General features: G+C 35.6%; 1 protein-coding gene across 5 annotated transcripts in view; it reads left to right on the top strand.

Moving 5' to 3' along the window:
• Window positions 1-23,881, top strand: part of LOC135209997 (eukaryotic translation initiation factor 4E-binding protein Mextli-like) — a 122,640-nt gene that overhangs the window by 86,276 nt on the left and 12,483 nt on the right. For 3 of the 5 annotated variants that reach the window (XM_064242738.1, XM_064242734.1, XM_064242735.1), the window contains exons 2-13: window positions 5,863-5,947; window positions 7,328-7,468; window positions 8,106-8,272; window positions 9,012-9,312; window positions 10,650-10,721; window positions 13,792-13,852; window positions 14,564-14,703; window positions 15,555-15,593; window positions 18,538-18,665; window positions 19,587-19,675; window positions 20,079-20,240; window positions 21,660-21,760. In XM_064242738.1, the coding sequence (XP_064098808.1) occupies window positions 5,863-5,947; window positions 7,328-7,468; window positions 8,106-8,272; window positions 9,012-9,312; window positions 10,650-10,721; window positions 13,792-13,852; window positions 14,564-14,703; window positions 15,555-15,593; window positions 18,538-18,665; window positions 19,587-19,675; window positions 20,079-20,240; window positions 21,660-21,760 (1,486 nt within the window). The remainder of the gene's footprint in view (window positions 1-5,862; window positions 5,948-7,327; window positions 7,469-8,105; window positions 8,273-9,011; window positions 9,313-10,649; window positions 10,722-13,791; window positions 13,853-14,563; window positions 14,704-15,554; window positions 15,594-18,537; window positions 18,666-19,586; window positions 19,676-20,078; window positions 20,241-21,659; window positions 21,761-23,881) is intronic. The other 2 variants (XM_064242737.1, XM_064242736.1) reach the window with 2 other exon arrangements.

The raw sequence follows: 23,881 nt of genomic DNA, 5'->3' as shown, positions 1-23,881 counted from the left end.
ATATCTTTCTCATTTCTTGTATCTCTTCCTCCTCTTTTGTGTATGTATTTGCATACGTCATTTTTCGTCTAGATATTTGTCTTGTCTGTACTGTATGCTTCTGTGTATTATGCATATGTTTTCATCCTTATTCGTGTATGTATATGAAAAGTAAGTTCATTTATTCTGCACGTATGCGTGCACCCTCAGTTAGCTGTATGGATAAGTAAACACGTTTTTTCTCGCATCAGCCGATGTTAACGATTTCTTGTATTTTAGCGCATATTTATTTATTTACTGCATTTTATCATTTAGACAGATATTTGCCTTTCTAGAAGTTGAAACAAAATGAAACGTACAATAATTGTGACGCATTCTTCTCTCATCACGTTCAAACTCGCTCGATTTTTTTTTTTCTTTTGAAGCCAGGAGAGATTGAAGTTCATTACCAAGCGTTTGTGAATCTGGTCTGAAACTCCAGACGAATGACAAAACAGTTTTATTTCGGTCTCGTCGTCATGAGTTTCAGTGGTAGAAATCATTCATGGCCTTAAATTGTTACGTAAGAGTATGTTCAAGCTTGGTACCACGAAATACGTGCAAACACACACACTCATATAATATATACATATATATATATTGTTTTTTTTCTGATTAAGTTGCCTTTATCCTACTAGCCACTGATGAATCGTCTCTAGATATTTCGAATCGACTGGCATAACTATATTTTTTTGTTACATGAGATGTAGACTCGTTAGCCCACAGTTCACGTATGAAACTCATATGTTTAATAATCTACTTATATGACCAGTTATATGCAAGCAGGCTTCAAGATTTCTGTGGTTTCTTGTGTGATGTCTGAGAAATTTAGTAAATGTAGCTAACCAAAAGTAAAGAAATAAATGTCAATAAAAAATACTTTAGAGTGGTATCAATGTTAGAAAATAGCCTTGTGGGTTTTTTATTAAGTCAGTGTAAAAGTTTTTTTTTTTTTAGTTACATGTATTTGTGTTACAAAAATGGCCTGGTGTTTATTTTTTCATAAAAATGTATCTGTATAGAGTATAAAGTTATGGTTCAGTGTTGCAATATGAATTTGGTGCAGTTATGATTATTTGTTCAGTATTTTTATCATTAGTATGATCATAAATTCAAAACTGTACATTACAAGACATTCAGAGAGTATTTAAGGAATGTGTCAACATACCAAGATTGTTCAGTGCTACAATATGATTTTTTTGTAATTATGATTGTTTGTTAAATCATTTTATGATGTATATGATTACAAATCTAAAACTGTACATTGCAAGACATTCCCAGAGTATTCAAGGAATTTGTTAACATACCAAAAACGCTCAAGTCCCAATACCGATCGTGTTTTTATGATGTTAGCAGATCTGGGTCAAGGATATAAAGCAATTCAACAGGTCTCCCGCCACATATTTCCGTGTGGCAGAGAGAAAAAAAAGCCAGGAAGGCATGTCATAAATAAATCATAAATGAATAAGTGGTAACGGGAACACCTCTCGAATGACGCTCATTTTGAGCTGAATAACATCATCAAACAACAAAATAACTCGGTAGGGTAGACTGATTATCGTTCTCCAAACCTCACGAACCGTACAAAGAAAGCGGTCTTTATTGTGTCTATATCGAGAAAGCTTTCTATTCACGTGCGTGAAAAATAGCAATAATCATAATTCGTCTTGGGACACCACTGCTCCTCTCTCTCTCTCTCTCTCTCTCAGCAAGAGAAAATCGATGACGTCACCATAGATTCAATCGTAAAAGCGAGACCTCTGGGTGGGTGGTAAATTCGAATCGCTTCTAACGGTACTTGTTCTCTTTTAGTTGTCTTCTGAAAGCTGTAACGCGGGAGAAAGATTGTGGCGGGAGGGGGGGGGCTCTGTTATGAGTAATGACTTGGCGGTGGAGGAGGGGGAGGGGGGGGGTGGAGCGATTCGCTAGCGTTACTACTGCTGCAGATGTTCTCTTGTGTGGAAGGGTTGAGTTTTGTGGTTTTCATCTCTCTCATGTGTATGTGTGCACGCATGCGCAAAATGTCATTTGTATGTCTTCTCTGCAAGAATTTTCCTGCCTTCCTGTGTACCATCCTTAGAGTGCGTTTTAAGTCGTTCTCTCTTCGCATTATGGTCTTATTTCACTAACCTAAGTACTGTCCCTAAGTACACTAAGTACACTAACCTAAGTACTGTCCTCCATTCTTCCCACAGGACCAAGCCATCCCAGGCACTGGTCCAACCTTTGTACCTCTGCCACTTTGTAGAAATATCTCCATATTTCTTACCCTTTCTGATACTTCTTAGTGTCGAATACCATGCAAACAGTTCATCTCAGCTGCTTCTTTTCTGTTTTCGTGACTTCTTGCATAAAATATTATTTTAAAAATGCATTAAAATGATAATACACATACACATTTGGTTTTCGACTGATGGAAGTAGATGAAAGCAAAACATTACATAACTTTTATTTGTTTCCTTTACGTACTGTATAATTACTGTTGTGCTATACTAAATGGTGATTCAGATTTATGTAAAAATACTTATACAAAAACTACATTACCCTACAATTTAAAAATCAACACAAGAACATTTCATTATTGTTTCATGTAAAAGAAGGCCAGGAAATACGATTGTATGTATCAGCACTTGAAAATTATAATGATTCTTCCCATATTGGTGGACTATATATACGTCATGGCATTACTGTGCATGCTTTCGAAATAATATGTAAATCACGCTGTATTGACAGCCGATGAGGACCTAGTGTTGCACTGGCTGCATTTTTCTTCCTTACCGAGTAGCCTTCTTCTTCTGTAGGCCTACTTTTTTTTTTCCAAAAGATGGCTATTGAGAGAGGGAGAGAGAGCACGAGCCCTTGAAAACATGGCACCGGTCACTACGGACGTCGCAAAGATGTCGTTTAAGCCAAAAAGGTCTTTTTATCTCAAGCATCCGTCACTGATAAAGACACGTCAGACAGACAAGCAGGTAGACGTATATCGATAAAGACACGACTGACGGACGGACGAGTAGACGCAGACAGACGTGTATCTGAGAGGTCATTATCCGCTGCTGTGATAACCGTGAAGAAAATCACAGGAGCTCACTTGACCACGGCGTATAATAGTATACGTCTGCGTGCGGTCGCCTCCGCGGCTGTTCCGCTGTAGTGAACGGTTCCAGCAAGACGTGTCGCGGTATATAATATAATTAGAGAGTGAATATCCTAAATCATTGTCTCCTGAAGTTTCTTTGGCAGAGAGGCTTATATCTTCATATTTGAAGTTTTGTTTGAATAATATTCATCCCGTAGGCTATTACTAGATCTCGTTAGGATTATGCTATTTACTTTTCTAGAAAGAGTGGTATCACATTCCTAAATAAAATAATGAAAATATCCATTTGTATAGATTTATTATGAACAAAACTATCAGACCAAAAGCACTAATCTAATCTCTGGTGTTCAATATTCACATTGTTTCGATTTGAGATTGCTAATCTGTTCTTGAGTAATTCTAGTACAGATTAGCAATCACATGAATTATTCATGTTTAGGAAACTAGGCCTAGTTCATCTGAACGAGGCCACGGCTTCACCCACTGTCTTCTTCAAAAATACACAGAGTACACAAAGATGCTAAACAGAATATGCGTTCACGCCCCAGCTGAAATCTGTGTCAGGCCGTGCCCAAGCCTTAAAAATATCCGAAAACCCTCTTAACACAAAAAAGTTACTCTCGGTGAGACCCGTCACGAGCCGACATGAGTCTAAAGCCCGCAATCCCTTTTAAGAATATTCGAAACAAATCACCAAAGAAACCTTCGAAAAGAAGAATAGGATGTTCTAGTAGGTTCGAACTGAGGGCTGCTGGGGCTGGGGGTTAAAAGTTCAAAAAGAAGAAGAGATGGTTCTGCTTTGGATGAAGGTGTTGGTGTGGCTCTGTAAGGCTTCGGTAACGTTAATCGCTGGACAGAAATGTATTGTTTGCCATTTGTTCTGTGCTTATTGTCCAGTTACTTTACATATCTTGGGGTTCATATTTCAGTTAAACATATACGCTCTTTTCAGCGTTGCGAACAAATGTTTATTAAGCAGATGATCACGAAAACAAGTTCCAGGAAGTGTTTTTATATCTGAATTGGTGAATTGGTTACAGTTACACGCCCTGTGTCTGACGGAAGAGGAGAGAGAGAGAGAGAGAGAGAGAGAGAGAGAGAGAGAGAGAGAGAGAGAGAGAGAGAGAGATATTATTAAAGCATAATATCAAACGAGTCTGTTCTCTGCTTCCATAAAAATTCTCGTCCAAGTGCACCGTTTGCAGGACTATGTCTACTGCAAGGGTATATAGAGTAAGGGACCCACTGCTTACCTACAACTAAGTGTATCCTACGTTATCATGTATATCCATCCACCTTGCGACATCGCCTATCCCCTTACCGTATCATGTATCCCCGTATCCTACGGTTAATTCGCCAACGTTTTGCGCAGTGGCTTAATCCCGGAGAGGTTGAAATTAGAGGTCTTTTTCGGATCATGCATGGCCATTTGCCGGCTTTGTAATCAAGACATCCGATTTTGATGGATGTATTAGTTATTTTACTCTCTCTTGAGGCGGTAACTGTGTCGTATTGCAGGAGAGAGGAGAGAGAGAGAAGAGAGAGAGAGAGAGAGAGAGAGAGAGAGAGAGAGAGAGAGTCTCTTACTAAAATACTAAAATTGATTTGAAATATTAACGTTCTGGTTCGTATTTATACGATAGGAAATATATATTCGTCGATAACGATATAAAAGTTCAGACGCGCGTGAGTACGTCATTGTTTCCGAGTTCCTTGTAATTGGTAGGGCTTCCTTTCAGTCACGTGTGGTTTAAATGCCCACATGGATTAGACTACGCTCGTGTTTTGTTTGTTTTTTTCTTCATTTTATTTCCTCTTACTGACCACGTATCCAACACGAGGGTGCTTATGGGTAACCTCGTGCGCTTGCTGGTGCGTTGGTTATAACATGATATATTAATCGAAAGGGTTTCGTCCATCTCTCTCTCTCTCTCTCTCTCTCTCTCTCTCTCTCTCTCTCTCTCTCTCTCTCTCTCTCTCTCTCTCTCTCTCTCTGGCATAGACGCAGAACACACACACACACACACACACACACACACATAATTTCTCATTTATTTGTTCTAGTAACGAACCCATTTGTATCTACTCCGTTATAAGTCACATGAAACCCAAAATGGTCTTACAAAGCATTTTCCTGTTCTTTCATTGCCTATGGTCCTATAAGAGCATCAAGTGCCTGTAACGGCGCTCGAAAGTTTAGTTTCGAGCCCAGGGCTGAAGTTTAAACCTGGTCCTGGTGTTTATGACTCGTTGGCGCCTCTCTGTGTACTTCGGGTAGAGCAAATCACCTTATGGGGTTACAAATATTTATCAGCTCTTGCGGTCGGTGTTGAGATTACATTGAGTTGGTATTTCCGTAGTTGTTTATAGTGAACGGTTCCTTGCTCAGAAAAAATCGTACACATCTACGTCAAGATTCTCTCTCTCTCTCTCTCTCTCTTCTCTCTTCCTCGATCTCTCTTTCTCGTCTCTCTCTCTCTCTCTCTCTCTCTCTCTCTCTCTCTCGAATAAGGCAACGAACTTTCTCACCAAGAGGTTAATTCAATTCAGATTGGAACATTGCGGTTTATTAGTCATGGTAATTATTGCATGATGGTCACAGTGATTAATTAATATCTTTGTGTTTTTCTTCAGGTAGAATTGGAGACAGGTTATGAATTCCATATTTATCAGGTCATGTTAGCTGTCTTTCTCGTAATTTTCAATTCAAAGCTAACCTATTATCTCTCTTCTCCTTTTTACAGCTGGGAATGGCTCCAAACAGGAAGAGTAAGGGCAAGATTGAAAAGCCCCGACCTCTCAAGATCTGCACTCTGGGAGACCAGTCCAGTAAGTGGTCTTTTCTCATCTTTATTAAGTCAGTATTCGTTGTGAACTTGCATTGATATGTGTCATGTTACACTTCGTCAGATTTCAACACAGCTTAACCTCAGAGTTGGGAACCTTAGTACCATAATGGAAAAGATTAAGTTCCAAGGCGTCCCCGTAAGCTTTCGGAACCGTTAGCAAATAGTGCCGTTTGAATTCCGGAGAAAAAATAATACAACACTGCAGAATTTCAGAATTTCTTACAGAGCTGTCACTTTAGCCACCCCCAAGAAAAAGAAAATAATAATTGACGTAAAATATTCTGCCATGCAGCCCCCCCCCCCAAAAAAAAAAATGCTTTTTTAATCAGTAGATTTAGATAAGTCTAGGTGTCCTATTGTTATTATTGAAGAGTGTCAAAGATACATTTTGTCTTAATTTGCTGAATTTCCCTTAGAGTGAGTTTAAAATAAGATGGGTTTATTAGGTTTACCCTAATTCAGCAACTGAAAAATGAACGCTCTTATTATTATTATTATTATTATTATTATTATTATTATTGGTGGTGGTGGTGGTTTGAACTCGACCTTTGGCCTAGCGCTAAATCCAAGACAAATATTTGCAAAGGAAAAAGCTTCAACCCCGAACCTGAACTTTGATTCGAGGTTACTATTTTGGTTTTACCGTAACTCCGTAAATGTAACATATTTTACAATGTGCTCCTCCTAATCGTAAATGAGTTATTTGTTTTTATTATTGTCACTTTTTGAAAATGTTCCCTCGATTTTTTAAAAGCCACGAATTGTTTCCTTTTAAAGAGAACGCATTCATGTTGTCAATTTCTCGTCATTGTCAATCTGTACCTTCGTTGGACGCCGATTGGAGATCCTCTGTGACCCACGTGTTCGTGGTTAGCGGTGGTAAATACACTGTAAAAGAGTGATTTCTCAGTTAGGAATACGATTTTTAGTGGTCGGTAGATCTAGGGTACTTATCCGCGGCGGCCTAGACTATGGCAGTTGCGGTTTTTCTATGCAGTTTTACCTACTGAACAAGAATTTTAAATATGTATTCGGACGACTGTAACCCCCGGGGCCAGTACTAAACACGGCGAAATACATTGTGGATGTCGTATCCGCGATTACGTTCCTTGCAGTCCGTGCGGAACTATTCTGTAGAAATACCTCTTAAGTATTTTGACAATTATTGTTTTCACCCAAGTAGACAGACATGCCTAGGTATTACTGAAGAGCAAAACTGCTGGGCCTTTAGTAGGATTTACATTTTTTGTTAGTTACCACGTAGCCTTTAATTGTGATAGCAGTTATGCCTTTTGCAGTACTGTGACAGTGCTGTAGCTACTACTACTATCATCTGGAACATTTGAAATTTGCCTTTCAGTGGAGAGTGTTCTGTCGGAAATGGACCTAGTGGCGCAGTATCTTAACTCCTCCACGTATGACCGAAGCGTGTACCCAGCCATCGCTGCACTCTGTGAAAATTTAAAAATGTTTGGACCTCAGCTTGAAAATGTATATAAAGGTGAGTGAGTTGAGCCGTATAAGATAGTGTGATGATTTGTGTCTAATTTTTACTTCTTGCTTGTAGTTTCATATCCAAATGTCAATTTTATTTTTTCAGTTTGTATGATTGTGGTATTGCCATTTTGTTAATTTATTATGTTGCTATTACAGTTGTGTTGAGCAACTATAAATATTATAAATAAAACTTTTTCATACAGACATATTCATCATATAACATATCCTTATGCTGTGCAGAACACGCTTCCAGGTACAACTTATTCAGCAGTGCCAGATAGTATAAGGAAGAAGGGAAAATGAGGAGGAAACTAGAATTTATATTGATATTCGTATACGAATTCGTTTAACTGCAAAAAAAATGAGAGCTGTTCATCACAAAATCACTTGGGGATGATGCTGATGGCCTGAGAAGATAAGCTACAAGGTTCAAGTTACAAGAGCCTGTGAATAGAGTATTATGAAGAGAACCAGACCTCTTGGTACAAAAATTGGAGCTGTGACAGTCAGCTTCATAGTTCCCTACATTCAGTTACAGAATATATTTTACAGTTTGTTCCATCCAAGCAATAATTTGTGCTGGCAGGAAAGTTTGCATGGTTACATAGTGTAATAATATTGTTTGGTTTCTCCTTACACAGATCAGTTGGATAAGTGTTACATATCTCTTCGAAACGGTTGCCGTGACGATCGTCTGAGTCTGGCAGCTCGTTACCGCCTTCTTGAAGTGATAGAACTACGTGCAATGCACTGGCAACCCAATGAAAACCTTATAAATTACTACAAACAAAAACTTGTTCAAATTGAAGTAAGTGTCTCATCTTATTTCATCATGAATTTTTTTTAAATAATTGAAATTTAAGTCCATTTGCTTTAGATAAAGAATTTTTTTCCCCTTTTCCCCCATAGTGTTAGTGTTAGGAACTGCAAGTATCAGCTTAATTTACTGTAGATGATATTAACAACAATAACAAAAGTACAAATTGCTGTAGGTGTTTGGTAGGGTTGCATTCCACAGAACAATTGCACAGTCAATAATTTTTCAAGTTCGTTTAGCATTTAACAGGTCAAGAAATATTCTTCCTATTTTACATGAGGTATCAGTTGAATTTGCAATATTGGGGTTAGAATGAAAAAAACAAAATGTTCAAAATTTATTCAAACCTTTACCGACATAAAATGTGGGTGTAGTTTTCTGTAATTCCAATCCTTCTATTTAAGGTGAAAGTTAGTGTTACAGAGAGCTTCCAGTTCTTACTGGAGAGAAGGTTGTTGGGGTTTGTGTGTGACATTTTTTATCCTTTTATTTTTCATCATTAAGATTGATACCAAAGTAGTACGTACACACTAATAGAACAGCTCTTGCTATTATGCAAAACTTCTGTGACTTCCATGAATGAATTTATCAAAGTAAAAAAAATTGAAAATTGTATTATGTTGCGAAATAAAACTATCTATACTAGTTCTAGCAGACAGCATTATGTTTTAGCAGCAACATTTCAATTTGTATTACTTTAATATGAAATTAAAAAATCATTTACTTCTAGGCTGAAGAAGCAGCATTGGAAGACCAACAATGTGATCTGACTGGCTCAACAACTCCCGCCAGCATAATGACACCAACAGGTACTCCCCAGATGATGATTCCAGGAATGCAATCTTACCAGCAGACGGTTTACAATCAGACCAATCAGGCACAAACCCCAATACCCCATCCACCAACCCCTACACTTCTTGGACCTGGGGAGATTATTAGGAGCTCTGGAAAGTTTGCCAAACCAACACGGATACCAGGCAAAAACTATTGCAAGGATGAAGTTGTCATTCGAAACGCTGATTCAGGAAAAGGTCAGTAACTTTTCATCTACCTTCTTATGAGCTTTAAAATCTTACTTTGTTACAGTGTTTGCAGATGTAGACTTTCTGAAGATACACTGTACTGTACTGCACAGAAGCTGAAGAATTTACTGTTCTGAGGAGGATAAATTACTGTGTTCATGACAGACTTTTAGTGTAGTTCTGTGTGTGCCATTTGGATGTCTGGTACTATATTTGTGTGGTGTTGTTGTTTCTATATTATTCAATAGTTATAATCACTCACCCAGTCCTTCCTCAAGTCTAGACTGTGTTTACCCCAAGAGTTATATGTTGAATCTTATAGATTTAACACTTGTATTGGCTCAGATCTTTGGGTAATCATTGGTTTATGTTAACTTACTACAATTCTGTATTTGAATTATATGTAGGAAAATTGTAAGATAGGATACTTAAATGTGATTAGGAAGCTGCTGATGTGCTCATAACTTGTTTTTTTTCCTTTTTTTTAATAGGTTATACTTGGGCATATTAGAAATGTATGAATTTTAGGTGACTAAACTAGGTATATAAATACAAAAAAATGTTATCCTACAATATTTGTACAGTATTTAGATTGTAAAATACATAGTTTAGTCATATGTATAAATTCCATGAATCATGTAGCTTTTAAAATATGTAAATTATTCCAAACTGTTATGATAAGATTTCAGATCCATTAAGGTACATGGCAATGTGCACTTAAAGTAAAGGCTCGGTTATTTTCAGTACAGTATAGGCATTATGGTGTCCATTATTGTTTGTGTGGGTGCATATTATTTAAGTAGTGTTTTGCTAAGGGTTTACGATACTTTTTGCCTCCATGGTATAGAACAAGTATTTTAGGTTTTCCAGGAACCCTTTATTACTATTAGTTGATTTTTATATATTTGTGATAGAATTATAATGCAGATAGTGGACCATCTGGTTTTAGAAGTTTATGCATTTTTTCATAAGTTGTATCTTGTTTTTTTAGACTGCGAGGCTATGTTATTTAAGACTTGTCCTAATAGTGTATGGTTTCATACTTTCTTTACAGTGTTTTTTGGCTGCATTCTCTCGAGTAAACTTTTGGAGGGGTAAACTGTTCAAGCTCATTCTTCACTTGAATGCTTGTGTGCTTGTTTTCAGATTTACAGTGTATACCAAAAAGTAGGAGATTTCTCTGCACCTTAAATGATAAGAGCCTCCTTTTTCTTTCATGGGTGATGAGTATGCACTTGTTAACTATCTTTAATGTGACGTAATTTGTGTGTGTTTGTGTATGCGTGTGTGTGTGTATCTTTTTACGGACACTGAAGTTGTATCTCTTGGTCTATCCCCTGGCACAGTTATGGGCATAAAGGGGAGACGGGTGCACATGATTGAGGAGCTCTCTGAAACCATCATCTCCTTCCAGAGAGGTAAAACATTACTGTTATCCGAGTCTGTCTTGTTTATTTTCTTTTTTTTTTTTTTTTTGCTTAACTACTATAGGCTGGTATTTGCATTCTATGCTTTAGGTGCTTTCACAAATGACCTGACCTGCATTGACTGACCTTCCTTTTTCATAATTAACAACTATTCCGTGATGTAGATTTAGCAGTTTGTTTGTGCTTGTTGAGTCAAACATCCTAGGATCTTTTGGTATAAGTTTTATGGTACTCCTTCAGTTCCTGAATTCTATTGTAAATATTAATGGTTGCATTGAGGTTTTACATTTATTAAGGTAAGTGGTGTTGTGGATTTTGAGTATTAGTGTGTATGGTAGTTATATTAGGTGGATTTTAACAATTTCATTTGTGATTAACAAGCTACTTTGTATACATACACTTATCATTTGTCCCTCTTGCTTCATACTTTGGTGGTTTTTCATCCCAACTGTTATTCTCACCCTGTAATGTTTTTTGTATGATAATTGAGAAACAAGAAATATCTCTTGGATTACCATTCTTTAATAATACTGTACCATAATTTATCCTATGTGAATACAAAATGCTGCCTTGCATATAAAAGTATTCCTAAGCTTGAGTTAAAATTGGTTGTTGAAACTTGTTAAGACAGTGGCTGATTGGTGAAGGTAGGCAAGTTGGGGGGGCGGGGGGCAGCCAATCCCTCCCACCAGCCATTTTGTCAGCAGTCATGGTTAAGATATCTTAATACACTGTAACTGACCATCAAGTTGTATGGTATTTGTATTTTTTGTTCTACATCAGTTCAAACAAGAAAAGGGAATAGTAATGAAAATTATGAAAGATATAAGTCCATGTTTGGCTACTTATTATCCTTGGTATTTGTGGAAAAAGTTATGTTATTCTTGATTGGTGCTAGTAGTGTGCTAGCATGTGTTTGCTAGATTTGCTTACCAGTTCAAAGCCCTGTATTTAGGATTAGTGACAGCCTAAGGCATTCATACATATTTACCCTGATGGTCTGTCTGCCTCAAACGTGTGGACAGACAACAATCCTTGTCTTGGAAATGTGAGCAATGGGGCTAGTCCTTCAAGCATTCCAGAGTCACAAGATGAGTGACTGCAATGTTGATGTGCAACATTCTGACAGTATGTAGTGGCTTATGTAAACAAGCAGGGGAGTATGGTTTCTTTTCACTTCCGTTACTTTGTGATGCAGATGCATGAGTGGACAGTTTGCCATGCCATTGAGCTGTCAGCCAAGTGCATTCCAGTTAAAAGAAATGTTTTAGTGGACTAGCTGAACCACCAGCGGCAGTTAGTCGACAGATTAATCCCTACTTTCTTGTGTGGAAAAAAGTTTTTCAAGATTTGAATTCTAAGAATCTGCATGTTCATTGCACACTTACAAGAAGCTCCTGGTGTTTTGCTCTTCTGTTCCAAACCCCAGGTTGCCATGGAAAATGCCTTCTAGTAACCCATGAGACATTTAGAAATTTTTGCCTTTTTCCTCACGTCAGAATCACTTGAGTGATCAGTGGAGGTAGTCATTCTTGGTCTCAGAAAACTTTTCTGTATATTTTGTTTCCTATTTTTAGCATTCTTGATTGTGAAGAATCTTAAAGTAAAGCGATCTTGAAATGTGAATGAACTGCTTTAGTGTATTTCTGGCTTGATTTATGAAACTATTTTTTGGAATCAACTAACATGTTAAGTTGTCTTCATTTGCAAAAAACTTAACTGTTCAGCTGAATCTGTCTGTCTTGTTTAATCATTGTTGTACACTGGCAACCCAATTCCTCTAAGGATGCGGTTACTTTGGGTGGTACTAAGGTATTGTCTGGTAATTTTAGGGTTTTGTTCCCCCCCCAAATGCCACAGTTTTAGTAAATTTCTTTCTTCCAATAAGATGGTAAATATCCAGGAAAGAAAATGTTTCACAATTTAATTCCATTTACTGTAATAAATTAATGCAATTTCTTTGTCCTGTGCATGATTGTATATAACCAATGTTATCATGGTAAGTGTGCATGATTTCCTGTTCGCAGGTAATGCTTTAGTAATGTTGCTAGGAATTCCACAAGCAATTAACAATCCTATTAAAGAACTAATCTTTCTTACAGTTTTAAAGCAGTTAGATAAGCTGCTGGTTATGTTACCATTCTCTTTCCCTTTTTAGGCACATTGTACTATAGAGAAGCACAAAATATTATTCTTTTCTAATAGTAAAAGTCCTTTAAGTATGGTACTGCTAAACTAATGATGTTTTGATGACTGGATTTTCTTTCCAAGTATATTTTTACAAGAAAAAAATTATAATTTTTAAATTTATACCTTCGTAAATATAGCAAATGCTAACTATGTACATTATTTCTGAAGTGTTTCATGTGGTAATTCTACATATTATACCATTATTTTATAGTTACTAGCCAGTGGCTTTTAAGGTTTCCCATAACCAAATAAAAAGTGTTTACATAATTTCTGTTCTCTAAAAGTACGCTGAGAAAAAATATTTTGATAAAAATCATAGATTATTATTTTATGGCTTTATTTTCCACCCTCAGTTTTGTGAGGTGGGAATTATAATTAAGTCAGTTTGAGGGGGTTTAGTTTGTGAAATGAATGTTGACAGTTTTGTGGGGTTTACATCATGAAATTTAATGTTTAAATCTATGGCACTGCTCAGATCTCCCAGCCTGAGAAGAGTCTACTTGAGACTCAGAGTCTGGAAAAACTAACCCCTATTAATAATAATCCAAAGTTAATTGCATTTTGCCCACTTGTACGTATTTTTTTGTAAAAAAAAAATAATACTAATAAATTACTGGAAATCTTGCCAGCACATCCTGCTGCTTACCTGCCATTAAAGGTTAATGGATTTCTGATTTTTTTAGATTATTGTATTCCTTGAATGATATTGAAGAATCGGTCTCTTTTTCTCTCATCAAATATAAAAATACACTTCTGCTTTTGATGGTGGCTAATCAGGAGAAACTCAGTTGATTGAAATATCAGATTTTATTGAAATTCATGTATACTTCTTTGACATATATGTTGACTAATAATCTCTATCTCTTGCCAGTGGCACCTGGTGCAAGGGAACGTCTTGTACAGATCACTGGCCCAGCAGAGGAAAACATCAAGTAAGTGGTAAAATTAGATTTTTTTATAGGCATTACCCTGTACTACTTTGTCTTAAAGTTCATCACACATTTGTGGGTGGTATTTACAGAACAAAGTTCACTACAACCCAGTCAATCATATGTTGCCTTACTTCCTTTCATCAGATTCATAGCCGCTTCAACTGAACTGTTTAAAATTTAAAGGCTCTAGACCTGCATATGACTCCACTTTCCATTTTAGTTACGACTTCTTAGTGAACATCATTGCTCTACTAGGAGTATGCCATTTAAGATTTTTCCATTGTGCCATCATTATTCATATTCTCCATATTCATTATTTGGGTGTTTTATACTGTTATTGTGACAAATTGACTATTTGGCAAAAATATTACCTTTCAAAAGTGACAAACCATTTTACAAGTGCACATTTACAAGTTAGCCCCTTATACTACCTTACATTACTTTTTATAAATGGCCTAGGCAAGTTGCCCAAAATTCCAATAAGATCTCATGTTTGCTTATTTATCATGTAAAACAGGTATGCACTGATAAAAATAAATAAATTAGTAGTAATTGTATACGTATTTGTTGTGAGAAAAAAGTTTATGACAGCTGATACGCCAAATATGAACACAGACTAGAAACATAAGTTGAGTTGAGGTAGAGTAGGTTAAGACATAGCTCAAGTGATGCGTACATTTTCTATTAGTACTCTGTTTCATTTTCCCCCAGCCAAGCCAGGCACCTTATTGAGGAAACCATCCGTCGCAATGCATCCCCAGTTCGTAGTGATGAGCGTGGATCAATCTTTAACTCTCTTGGTGGCTCTTCATCATCTATTTCATCCCATACTTCCGATGAAACATTGCAAGGTAATTACAATTTTTTTTTTTATATTTGATGGATGAAATAGCCCTTGATATTTGTTTTAATCTGGAATATTAATAAACTTGAATATAATTTCAGTTGCTTTTCAATTACTGCAATTTATTTATAAACTTGAATATAATTTCAGTTGCTTTTCAATTACTGCAATTTATTTATGTAGTTGAATGTAAGTTTTAATGCCTTCTTTAAAAATGGAGTACAAATTTAAAGTGCCTCTCCCATATATTTTTACACATTCTATTGTCAAAGAATAATTAATATAAAATTTAATCTTAAAAGAAGCTGATGCTTTTAATATGTCATTAATAAATAATACCCTTCTAGTTCAAATCAGAATTTTATTTTTTTTAAACAGTTGTAAGATAAACTGCCAGTGCTTACTGATCATAGTGAGAGGTATGAAAGAATTGGTATATAGTCTGGGCAAATTTGTCGTTTTTAGCATGGCACATTTGAGAAATTTTGTCATTACAGCTCTTTTAATTTTGGTATCTTCAATAAATGTTTTAGTACTGGTAGAAGATTTGAAGTACCTAATTTTAAGAGAACTACAAAAATTTAACTGACAACATAGGGTAATGATAATAGAGAATAATACTATAGGAGTCATATTAATGAATAAGAGAGATCGTATTCATTTGATGGAGGTTTGAAATTCCTTTAAAATGATAAAGTCAGCATAATTGCCTGGAGAAAACCCCATTCCTTCTTATTCCACGATTTATATATTGAAATTGAGATGAGTGTGTTCTTTCTTTAAGTTTTATTATATTAATTATACTGTATACAGTTCAAAAGAGAATAGTAATTATAAGCCTTCCACTTTTATAAGTAGTACTCCGAAAGCAACTCTCACTGGATGAATTAAACCTAAGTAAGTTCAACATTGTAAATAATTTATGATTAACATATTTAAATGAGTGACAGACAGAAATGCATATGTAGTACTAATTTATTGTTGTAAAGTATGTAGTTTGACAGATAATCCATAGCATATGATGAATTATCATAATATGGTAAATTATCATAATAAAAACATGCAAGATTGAAGTTGTATTGGTAAGAATTATAACATTTCTAATCTTTTTTCCTTTTTCATAGAAATAAGGTTATTACAAAAGTTTCAGGTATATGCATATCACAGGCAGACAGTCTCATGGTAAGTGTGGCTCCCTCTGTGATTAAGAGATTGTCCATTAACCCCTAATGGACAAATACCCTCATGAATAGCAATAACATGTTTTGGTTGGCAGTCGGATTCACTCATGGTGAGCATCAATATTACGCACCATCGATTTTGGGAAAGAGGTTCCTTTACTTCTATAGCCCATAAATTCACTGATGGCAACTTTCAGACTGACTCAGGTCAATGAAGTAGGCAGCTCATAAGTTAGTTGTGATCTTGACTTCAAGGGGGCATGTTGTGTTCCTCCTCCTCCCAGACATCTTTTAATTTATTTGCTCATAAGTATACCCAAGGGTTGCTGTTGGTTTTAGTTCTTATCTTTTATGATAGTAGGTCAGTTATAATTGTAATATTGCAAAGAAATATTAGAAAAGGCATGTATAATCCAAAAAATTTACTACACCTCTGATCTCTGTAAATTGGCGCAAATATTTTACAACGAATATACGTACTCAGAATTTGTTACTGATTTTTTTTCTTATCTGTTTTGATATTGTGTAAGCAGTAATTATAATTTTACAAAATAAAATAAAATTACGGTATTTATTAGAAAAAACATGTATAACTTGGTAAAATTTACGATTGTCTTGTGTAAGAGGCCCCACAATTGGTTGTAAATAGTCTTTTTCAACTTCTCGTGGAAGGAGGGGAGAAATTTTTCAGAATTTTTTTCTTACACCATGTTCATTTCATAGTACAGTATCTTCCTCTTTCCAGTGATTTTCTCTCTCTCTCTCTCTCTCTCTCTCTCTCTCTCTCTCTCTCTCTCTCTCTCTCTCTCTCTCTCTCTCTCTCTCAAATTGGCTGACCTCAGTTTCCCCAAGCCTGGGGTGCAGCATGTATTTTTAGCCGGGCTCTTAAGGGTTAAACGGTTGTTTTTAGCAACGGGGAAGTTTTTGTAAGCATGGGGAGATGGGGCAGTAAGTTTATTCATAAAAGGAACAACATTGAAAACTAAAGCTATTGAAGGGGTGTCAAGTATGTAGTTCCTTACCAGTGGTCAGTCACAGACATTTTTTTTAAACAGTTGGCTTCAGAAAGATGCCAACCAAAAGACTCCTCTTACAATGAACCATTTTGCCTCACCTCTTCCCTAATCCCAAAATACCAACCCTTCATGTTGCCAAAAATATTGTAATGAGCGGTCTTTGGATCCAAAAAGGAGACACAGTTACAGTGAGCCTGTCTATTTAGCATATGAAGAGTACATGAAAAATTTAGTTCCATAAATACTTTCACTTTTAAGTACAGTTTCATCTTGACAATACTACTATGACTTACTGACTGTTGGTCACGCATTCAAATATTTTAATAAAAAACCTTAGAAACTAAAGAATAGAAGTAATGTACAGAGTTGCTGCGCTATTTTGCTTAATTAAACTTTGGTCATATATACAATAAGGCATATTAGGTAGTTAAAGTTTGCTTTGCCTTGCCAGTGTCTGATAGCTTTATTAGGTCAGCCCTTTACTTTCATAAAGACCTGGAAGTTATTAGTGGTGATTGCTTGGTAACCACTGTACCATTAAGCATAAATTATATTTTATCAGTTGCAGGTATGATATTTGAATAGATTTAATTTTTCATGATGTAAAAGAATTTATGAATTTCCATTAGTTTTTTTAATATTTGTAAAAAAAGTACAAATATTTCTGTTCATGCTAACTTGAACACAATGTTCTGATTGAGTTTTTTTAACACATCAAAGTAAATGAATATAATTTGGCTTCAAAATACACCAAAAGTAACCTCCTGACATGAAAACCAAATTTACAGGGAAAAATAAGATTATAATTAGTACCTTCAAGCTTATAAGGAGTAACCAGATTGGTGTGTATTTTACTGTAGATGAGTTTTAAACCCTCCTGAAATATGAAAGGTAACTGTTTCACCTTATATATCTCCCAATAAAGTCACTAGTGGTGATAAAATTATATAAAGGTAATACAGTGCATTTTAATTCAAAATTATTTTAAAAGAAATTAGTTTATAAGAGAAAGAGCAAGCTTATACGTAATCACAAAACTGACCCCATTTTTCCTCATCTTCCAGTAAAGTGAATAAGCAATGGTAAAATATATGTAGTAGCTTTCTGTTTTAAAGTACCAGTAATTGATTTTGTTTATGAGAGTTGAAAAGTGAGAGAAAATGTAGTTTTTTTCTTCGTGCAATTTTTTTTCTTTGAACAGGTACTATGATGTACTGTAAATTCACAACTGTTTATTGGCTATTTTTTCCTATTATATAAGTACTATTTTACTTTTTGATGTTTCAGTATTAAAAGATAAAATGAAGACAAAAAAATAAGGTATCATTTATGTTGAATTGTAAATTTATGTTAGTTCTTCCTTAGCTCTGGTTTCTTCTTTATATACTTTTTAAAAAAACCAGTAAGTAGGGAATAGATCTATACAAAATGTGGATCTTTGAGGTAACAGTTTTTTCAGTTTTACTAGACTTAAGTTTCAAAGAGAGGTGTATGTATGTTAAGTATAAGTAGGTCAAGTTGATCAGCAGTGAATATGGAGTGTAATGTATGTGTGTGATCATAGCTTGTAATATCATATGTAATGTAGATACATTTCCTTTAATGACAATTGGAGTGGAATTAATTATTTTTTCTTTTATACAGGTTCAAAAAGGAACACACTTGTGCACAGCCAGTCAATGGGGGATGAGCCCATTGGCGAGTATCGTTACACAGTTACCCGTGGTAGTGATGCATTGAAGATCACTGGCAATAACTTGCATCTAGTAAGGGTAGGTAAACAAGATATTCTGGTTAATGCATTATTTTAATTTGGCTCAATGCAAGCTGTGTGTTGCTGAAAACCAATGTAAGTTAAGCATAAGTGTTATAAGAAAATCAATGATAATTAGCCGTATTCCATGAAAAATGGACTCGGCTACACAGCCTTAGTTACGTTTGTGATTATGGCCTTCTATTTCTCCTCTGTGGCCCAGCATGTATGGAAAGTGATGATCAAGTATCTTTGGTTGTTGGTGATTAATTTCTTCATTTATGTTAGAGTATGTCTCGGTTGTGCTCCAGTTCATCCCACATCTAATGTCAGTTCCATTCTTTTGGTATGATTCTTCACTTAGAGGTCTGTGAAGTCCCAAAGCATGGGTGAGTAGGCCCTTTTTGCGTGCTAATGCCTGTAGAGCTCCACAGATTTTGTTCTGTGCAACCAAGTTCAGCAGGTTGGGCTATTGTTGTATAGGGATGGTCTAGGTATATTTGCACCCTTTTGATTTAGGATGGTGCACAAACTAACTTAGAGGTTTTGGATAATTCTCTTTACTCCACTTGTTTTTGGCCATATAAGTGATGATTTCAATTTGCTGTTAATGGTTATGATTCCTTTCAACATGAAAAACACTTCTAGAATAACCTCTTCTATTGTTCTTAAGCCTACCATGGTCAGTGCATATTCTTGAGTCCCAAATATCAACTAAGGTTTCACCCTCTCTGCCTTTTATGTACTCTTGCAATGCACAGTGCTTCAAATCTTCAGGCTTCTGTAGCTGGGTATGTTTTACACTGAATAAGGCTAATCACAATTAATGGGTTTGTATGAATACTTTTGTTATAAAACCATGCTTTTTTTCTGTTAGATAATGACCTGATTTAATTTCCCAAAACGATGATGCTTAAAGATAATTTTTTGGCCTTTTTAGACTGCAAAATTGGTGCTGGATGAGTTCTTCAATGGAGAGAGGAACCTGAACAATATAGCTCAACTTCTTGGCACAGATATCAGCAGCAGGTTTGTGTTTCCATGTACTGTATCTTAATTTTTAGTGAAATGTCTGTGTCCCCAAACTTCTTTACTTTGAAAAGATCATACTGCTTGTACAAAATTAGCATTCACATTATATAAGTATTATTTATGTTATATAGGTAAGGGTTAAAAACCTGCAAACATTTTTCCAAAAGATCTTGATAATTTGTCAGCTTTATACTAGTTGGATATATTCACAGAAAATATTCTTAAAAAGTTATCAGATTTCTGAATTTGCTTTTTATGTACTGTATTAGCTAAGATAAATGTGATAAGTAATATTAGCTTTGTGTGTGAAATGTTATTAGTATGTATATCAGGATAATGTTAGGTGTAAATTCATATGTTGACTAGTATTAATTTAACTTATTTGAACTGCTTTTTTAAGCACTGAAACGGCTGTAGAGTCCCCAACAACTGTCGTGCAACAGAATCCAGTCAAGCAGTCATCACCTCTACAAACCCCTACCACTGAAAGTGAATCATCCGCAGACATCCTCAAGGGTGTAGTGACAGTTCTTCGTCAACCATTGTTCCCTTCTTCTTCGAAGTAAGCACAGTCTGATTGTTCGCTTCAGGGGAAGTATTTTGGGCTTTATTGGTGGGCTAATTACAGCCTTGACTTTCATACATAAGCTTGCATTCGTGATCTTTGTGTTACCAGACTTAGTCTTTTGTGTAACATACTGAAGAAGAAATAGCTCAGTGGTATGATTAAAGTGTACGTAATAATAATGTCTGCCATCAAAAATATGATTCATTGTAGTTTTACTTGATATTCTGAATGGACTTCAGAATGCCATAAATTCCTCTCTCTCTCTCTCTCTCTCTCTCTCTCTCTCTCTCTCTCTCTCTCTCTCTCTCTCTCTCTCTCTCTCCTAGTTATGACAGTTCAATTCATACTAGTTATGGAAGTTTGATTCACGCTTTCTAAGAAACCTTTGGGCTGTTGCTCTCTAAAGGCTAAAGGAAGGAACAGGGTCTCTTGTAGGCTAAGGCAAGAGATTTTACAGGCATATGGCAATGTAACAGATGGCAAGGCAAAATATATACTATTTCCATGAGCCCACAAGTCAGACTGCAGTTTTTGTTACCTATAAGAAAAATTTAAAGTTACTTCCATTGTATATTGCTGGTGCACAATAATGATGTTAGTTTACATTTACTGCTTTTGAAATAAGGTTCCCATAGATGGTTGGATTAGTATTTCTTGGGCCTCATAAATCACATTTTACCTTTAGGGGAAGAAGATGGGAATTTGCATACAAGGCACATATCAGGAGACTTGACTAACAGGTTTATTGGCTTCTGTCTTGTGTTGATAATAAGTGAACAGTTCATATTCTGAAATGTGCAGCATGATACCAGCACCTTTCTTTACACCTGTGAACTACCAGGGACTTGATTCCTTACACCCCAAGTACTTTTACTTGATCCGAGAGGCATGTGAAAACACTTTGGAGGATTCAACACTGCATTATCCTAAGAAAATAGTATTTCAGACATATTTATGATATATGGGGGCGTAATGAAACAACCCTATGTTTTATTACTAAAGTTTGTTTTTACAAACCAATTAATCATATATGAGTACCTCTCTCTCTCTCTCTCTCTCTCTCTCTCTCTCTCTCTCTCTCTCTCTCTCTCGTCTCTCTCTCTCTCTCTCTCTCTCTCTCTCTCTCTCTCTCTCTCTCTCTCTCTCTCTCTCTCTCTTAGAGAAAAAGCTCATGAACTTGGGAACAATTGGGACAAGTACTGTGCTATATAGTTTTTTTTTTATTGGTTTGAATGAAAAACTTTTCTGTATAAATGCATTTTAAAAAATTGCAAACTATACAGTAAGCAGCACATTTGACTGTTTTCACTTTTAATACTAGTATATGTGTAAAAGTTAAGTGTTATCTTGTATTTTTTTAGAAGAACGTAGACCTTAAGTTTGGTAGCCATTAATTTTCCTTTCTAATGTTAGGGAGGCCATTGAAAATGCTGAAAGTGGTGTCCAGCCTGCAGATCTGAGTTCCAAGAATCGCAGACACTTGTTCCAGAAGACAAGTGAAGACCGAGCAATGAGTAAGTATTTGGACTTATTATTTGTTGAACTTGCAAGTTTTTCAAATGCAAGGTGAGATAATACACACTCTATTTTTGTTACTTTATCAACTAGGAGATTTTTGTAATTTAGACATTTAATCCAGTTCTGGTGGTTTTGATATAGTAGAGTATTTAGAATAAGAAAGAGGGGCTCAAAGTACTTGACCAGTATATAATTAAGGTATGTTATTTTTAAAGTATATTAGGTGTTTCGTTGTCATGGGAAAAGATGGGTTCACTTAGTTGTTTAATTGATATGGGCAACTTGGTAATCCCCTACACTTGCCCTTTGACACATACACACTGTTGATTCTAAAGATCATATAGAACCCAACTTATTAGTTTTAGTTTTTATCATTTGTCATCATTTGTAAATATTTTCAAATTTAATTTTTTCCTAAATGTAATTAGTTGTATTACTGAGTATAGAGCTGTTTGGTGTACCTTAGGATTAACAGATAGAATCTTTGCAACACACATTGTACTTTGTTCTTGGGAACAGAGGTATAAATGAGGTCTAAGTTTTGATTTTTGAGTTTTTGACAGCATTGTAACCATGGTATATAAAAATTATAGAACAGTAATGGGCAAAACCTTGTTTTAAGGAGTAAGCAATTATTTTTATCAATTAATATAAGGCAGAAAAACATTTATTTGAAAAACAGTTGTAGTGGAACCTTGGTTTTTGTACATAATCCGTTCCGGAACCTCCCACGAAATCTGAAACGTACGAAAACTGAAGCAATAATTCCCATATAAGGAATAATGTAAATACAATTAATGCATTCCAGACCCCCCAAAATATTAACAAAAAATACATTTTATATGGAAAAAACAGTGTTACATACAGAAAACAATGAGAAATAAATATAAATGACTAATGAAATGAATCTCCCTCTAGAAGGACTTCAGGTATCAAGGACCCATCTGTGGTTACTTCTCTTGTTTTTTAACTGTTACTATCTGAGCTTACTCCCCCTCTTCATTTTTTCACTGACTTCATTTTGTCACTGACACTAGGACTAGCTTGAGCATTACTGGACCCGTAGCACAACAACACTGTCCAGAGACATTTGTTTCTGGCATTTCTTTAAAATTTGCATAAAGTTAAACACATGGTATTTTCATTAAACATGTTGGAGACATGGATTACAACTTCTTTGTTGGGATGATAATTCTCCACAAAAGTTTTTACATCATTCGACTTTGCAAACATGTCCGTAATCCCTGGAATTTTTCAAACCAGCCTGTGCCGGCCTTAAATTCACTAACAGCAGCGCTTCTTGTAGGAATTTTCTTACTTGAGATCAGCATGCAACTTCTTCCAATACTTTGCTACGAGTTCTTTCTTAAATGCTATGGTGTTTCTCGCCTTTTTTGCAGAACTTTCTTTTGCCCCATGATAACTTATTTAGCAGTTGCACTTGAATAAAAAAGGACAAAAAGCACAAAAACAAAGAACACAAAAGCAGAATGGGTCATATAAGAAGATGGGTCATGAAAGAAGATGGGGTACTTTATTTGGGTGCTTGATATGGGACCCAGTCAAGTGCTGGGCCCCAGATGGAGCATTTCCTGGTGTACAAAAACCAGAATGTACGAAAAGAGAGGCATACGAAAACCAAGGTTTGGCACGGTAACTAAGTTGCTCGATTAGGCATTTGCGGGGAAAGTGTTGATGTTCAAAATATTATTTGGCGTTGCTTTGGTAACAAATGCTGCATGGGGCCTGCTGGCCGTAGTTTGCCCACACCTGCTTTTAAGGTCTTATATTATGATCCATTTGGCATACCATATGTCTCATGAATAATATATTTGGAGCACCGAATCCTCTATTCATAACAGTGTTCATAAACAGTTAAGAGATTGACTTAAAAGATCATCATATGCCCATAAGTCAAACTTTACTTATTATTATTCTTAATTAGGTGTTAGTTTTTCTTTTCCCGACCTCTGAGTCTCAAGTAGACTCTTCTCGGGCTGGTTCTCAGGGATCAATCCTGAGGAAAAAAAAAAAAAAAAAAAAAAATTTAGACTTTATTTAAGAAACCCGTCTTATTTAAAAAATTTATGATTTTATTAATTGAAAAATCCCTGCTT

The sequence above is a fragment of the Macrobrachium nipponense genome, chromosome 39 (assembly GCF_015104395.2).
Source record: "Macrobrachium nipponense isolate FS-2020 chromosome 39, ASM1510439v2, whole genome shotgun sequence".
NCBI lineage: Eukaryota > Metazoa > Arthropoda > Malacostraca > Decapoda > Palaemonidae > Macrobrachium > Macrobrachium nipponense.
This window is presented reverse-complemented; position numbering and strand designations above follow the sequence as displayed.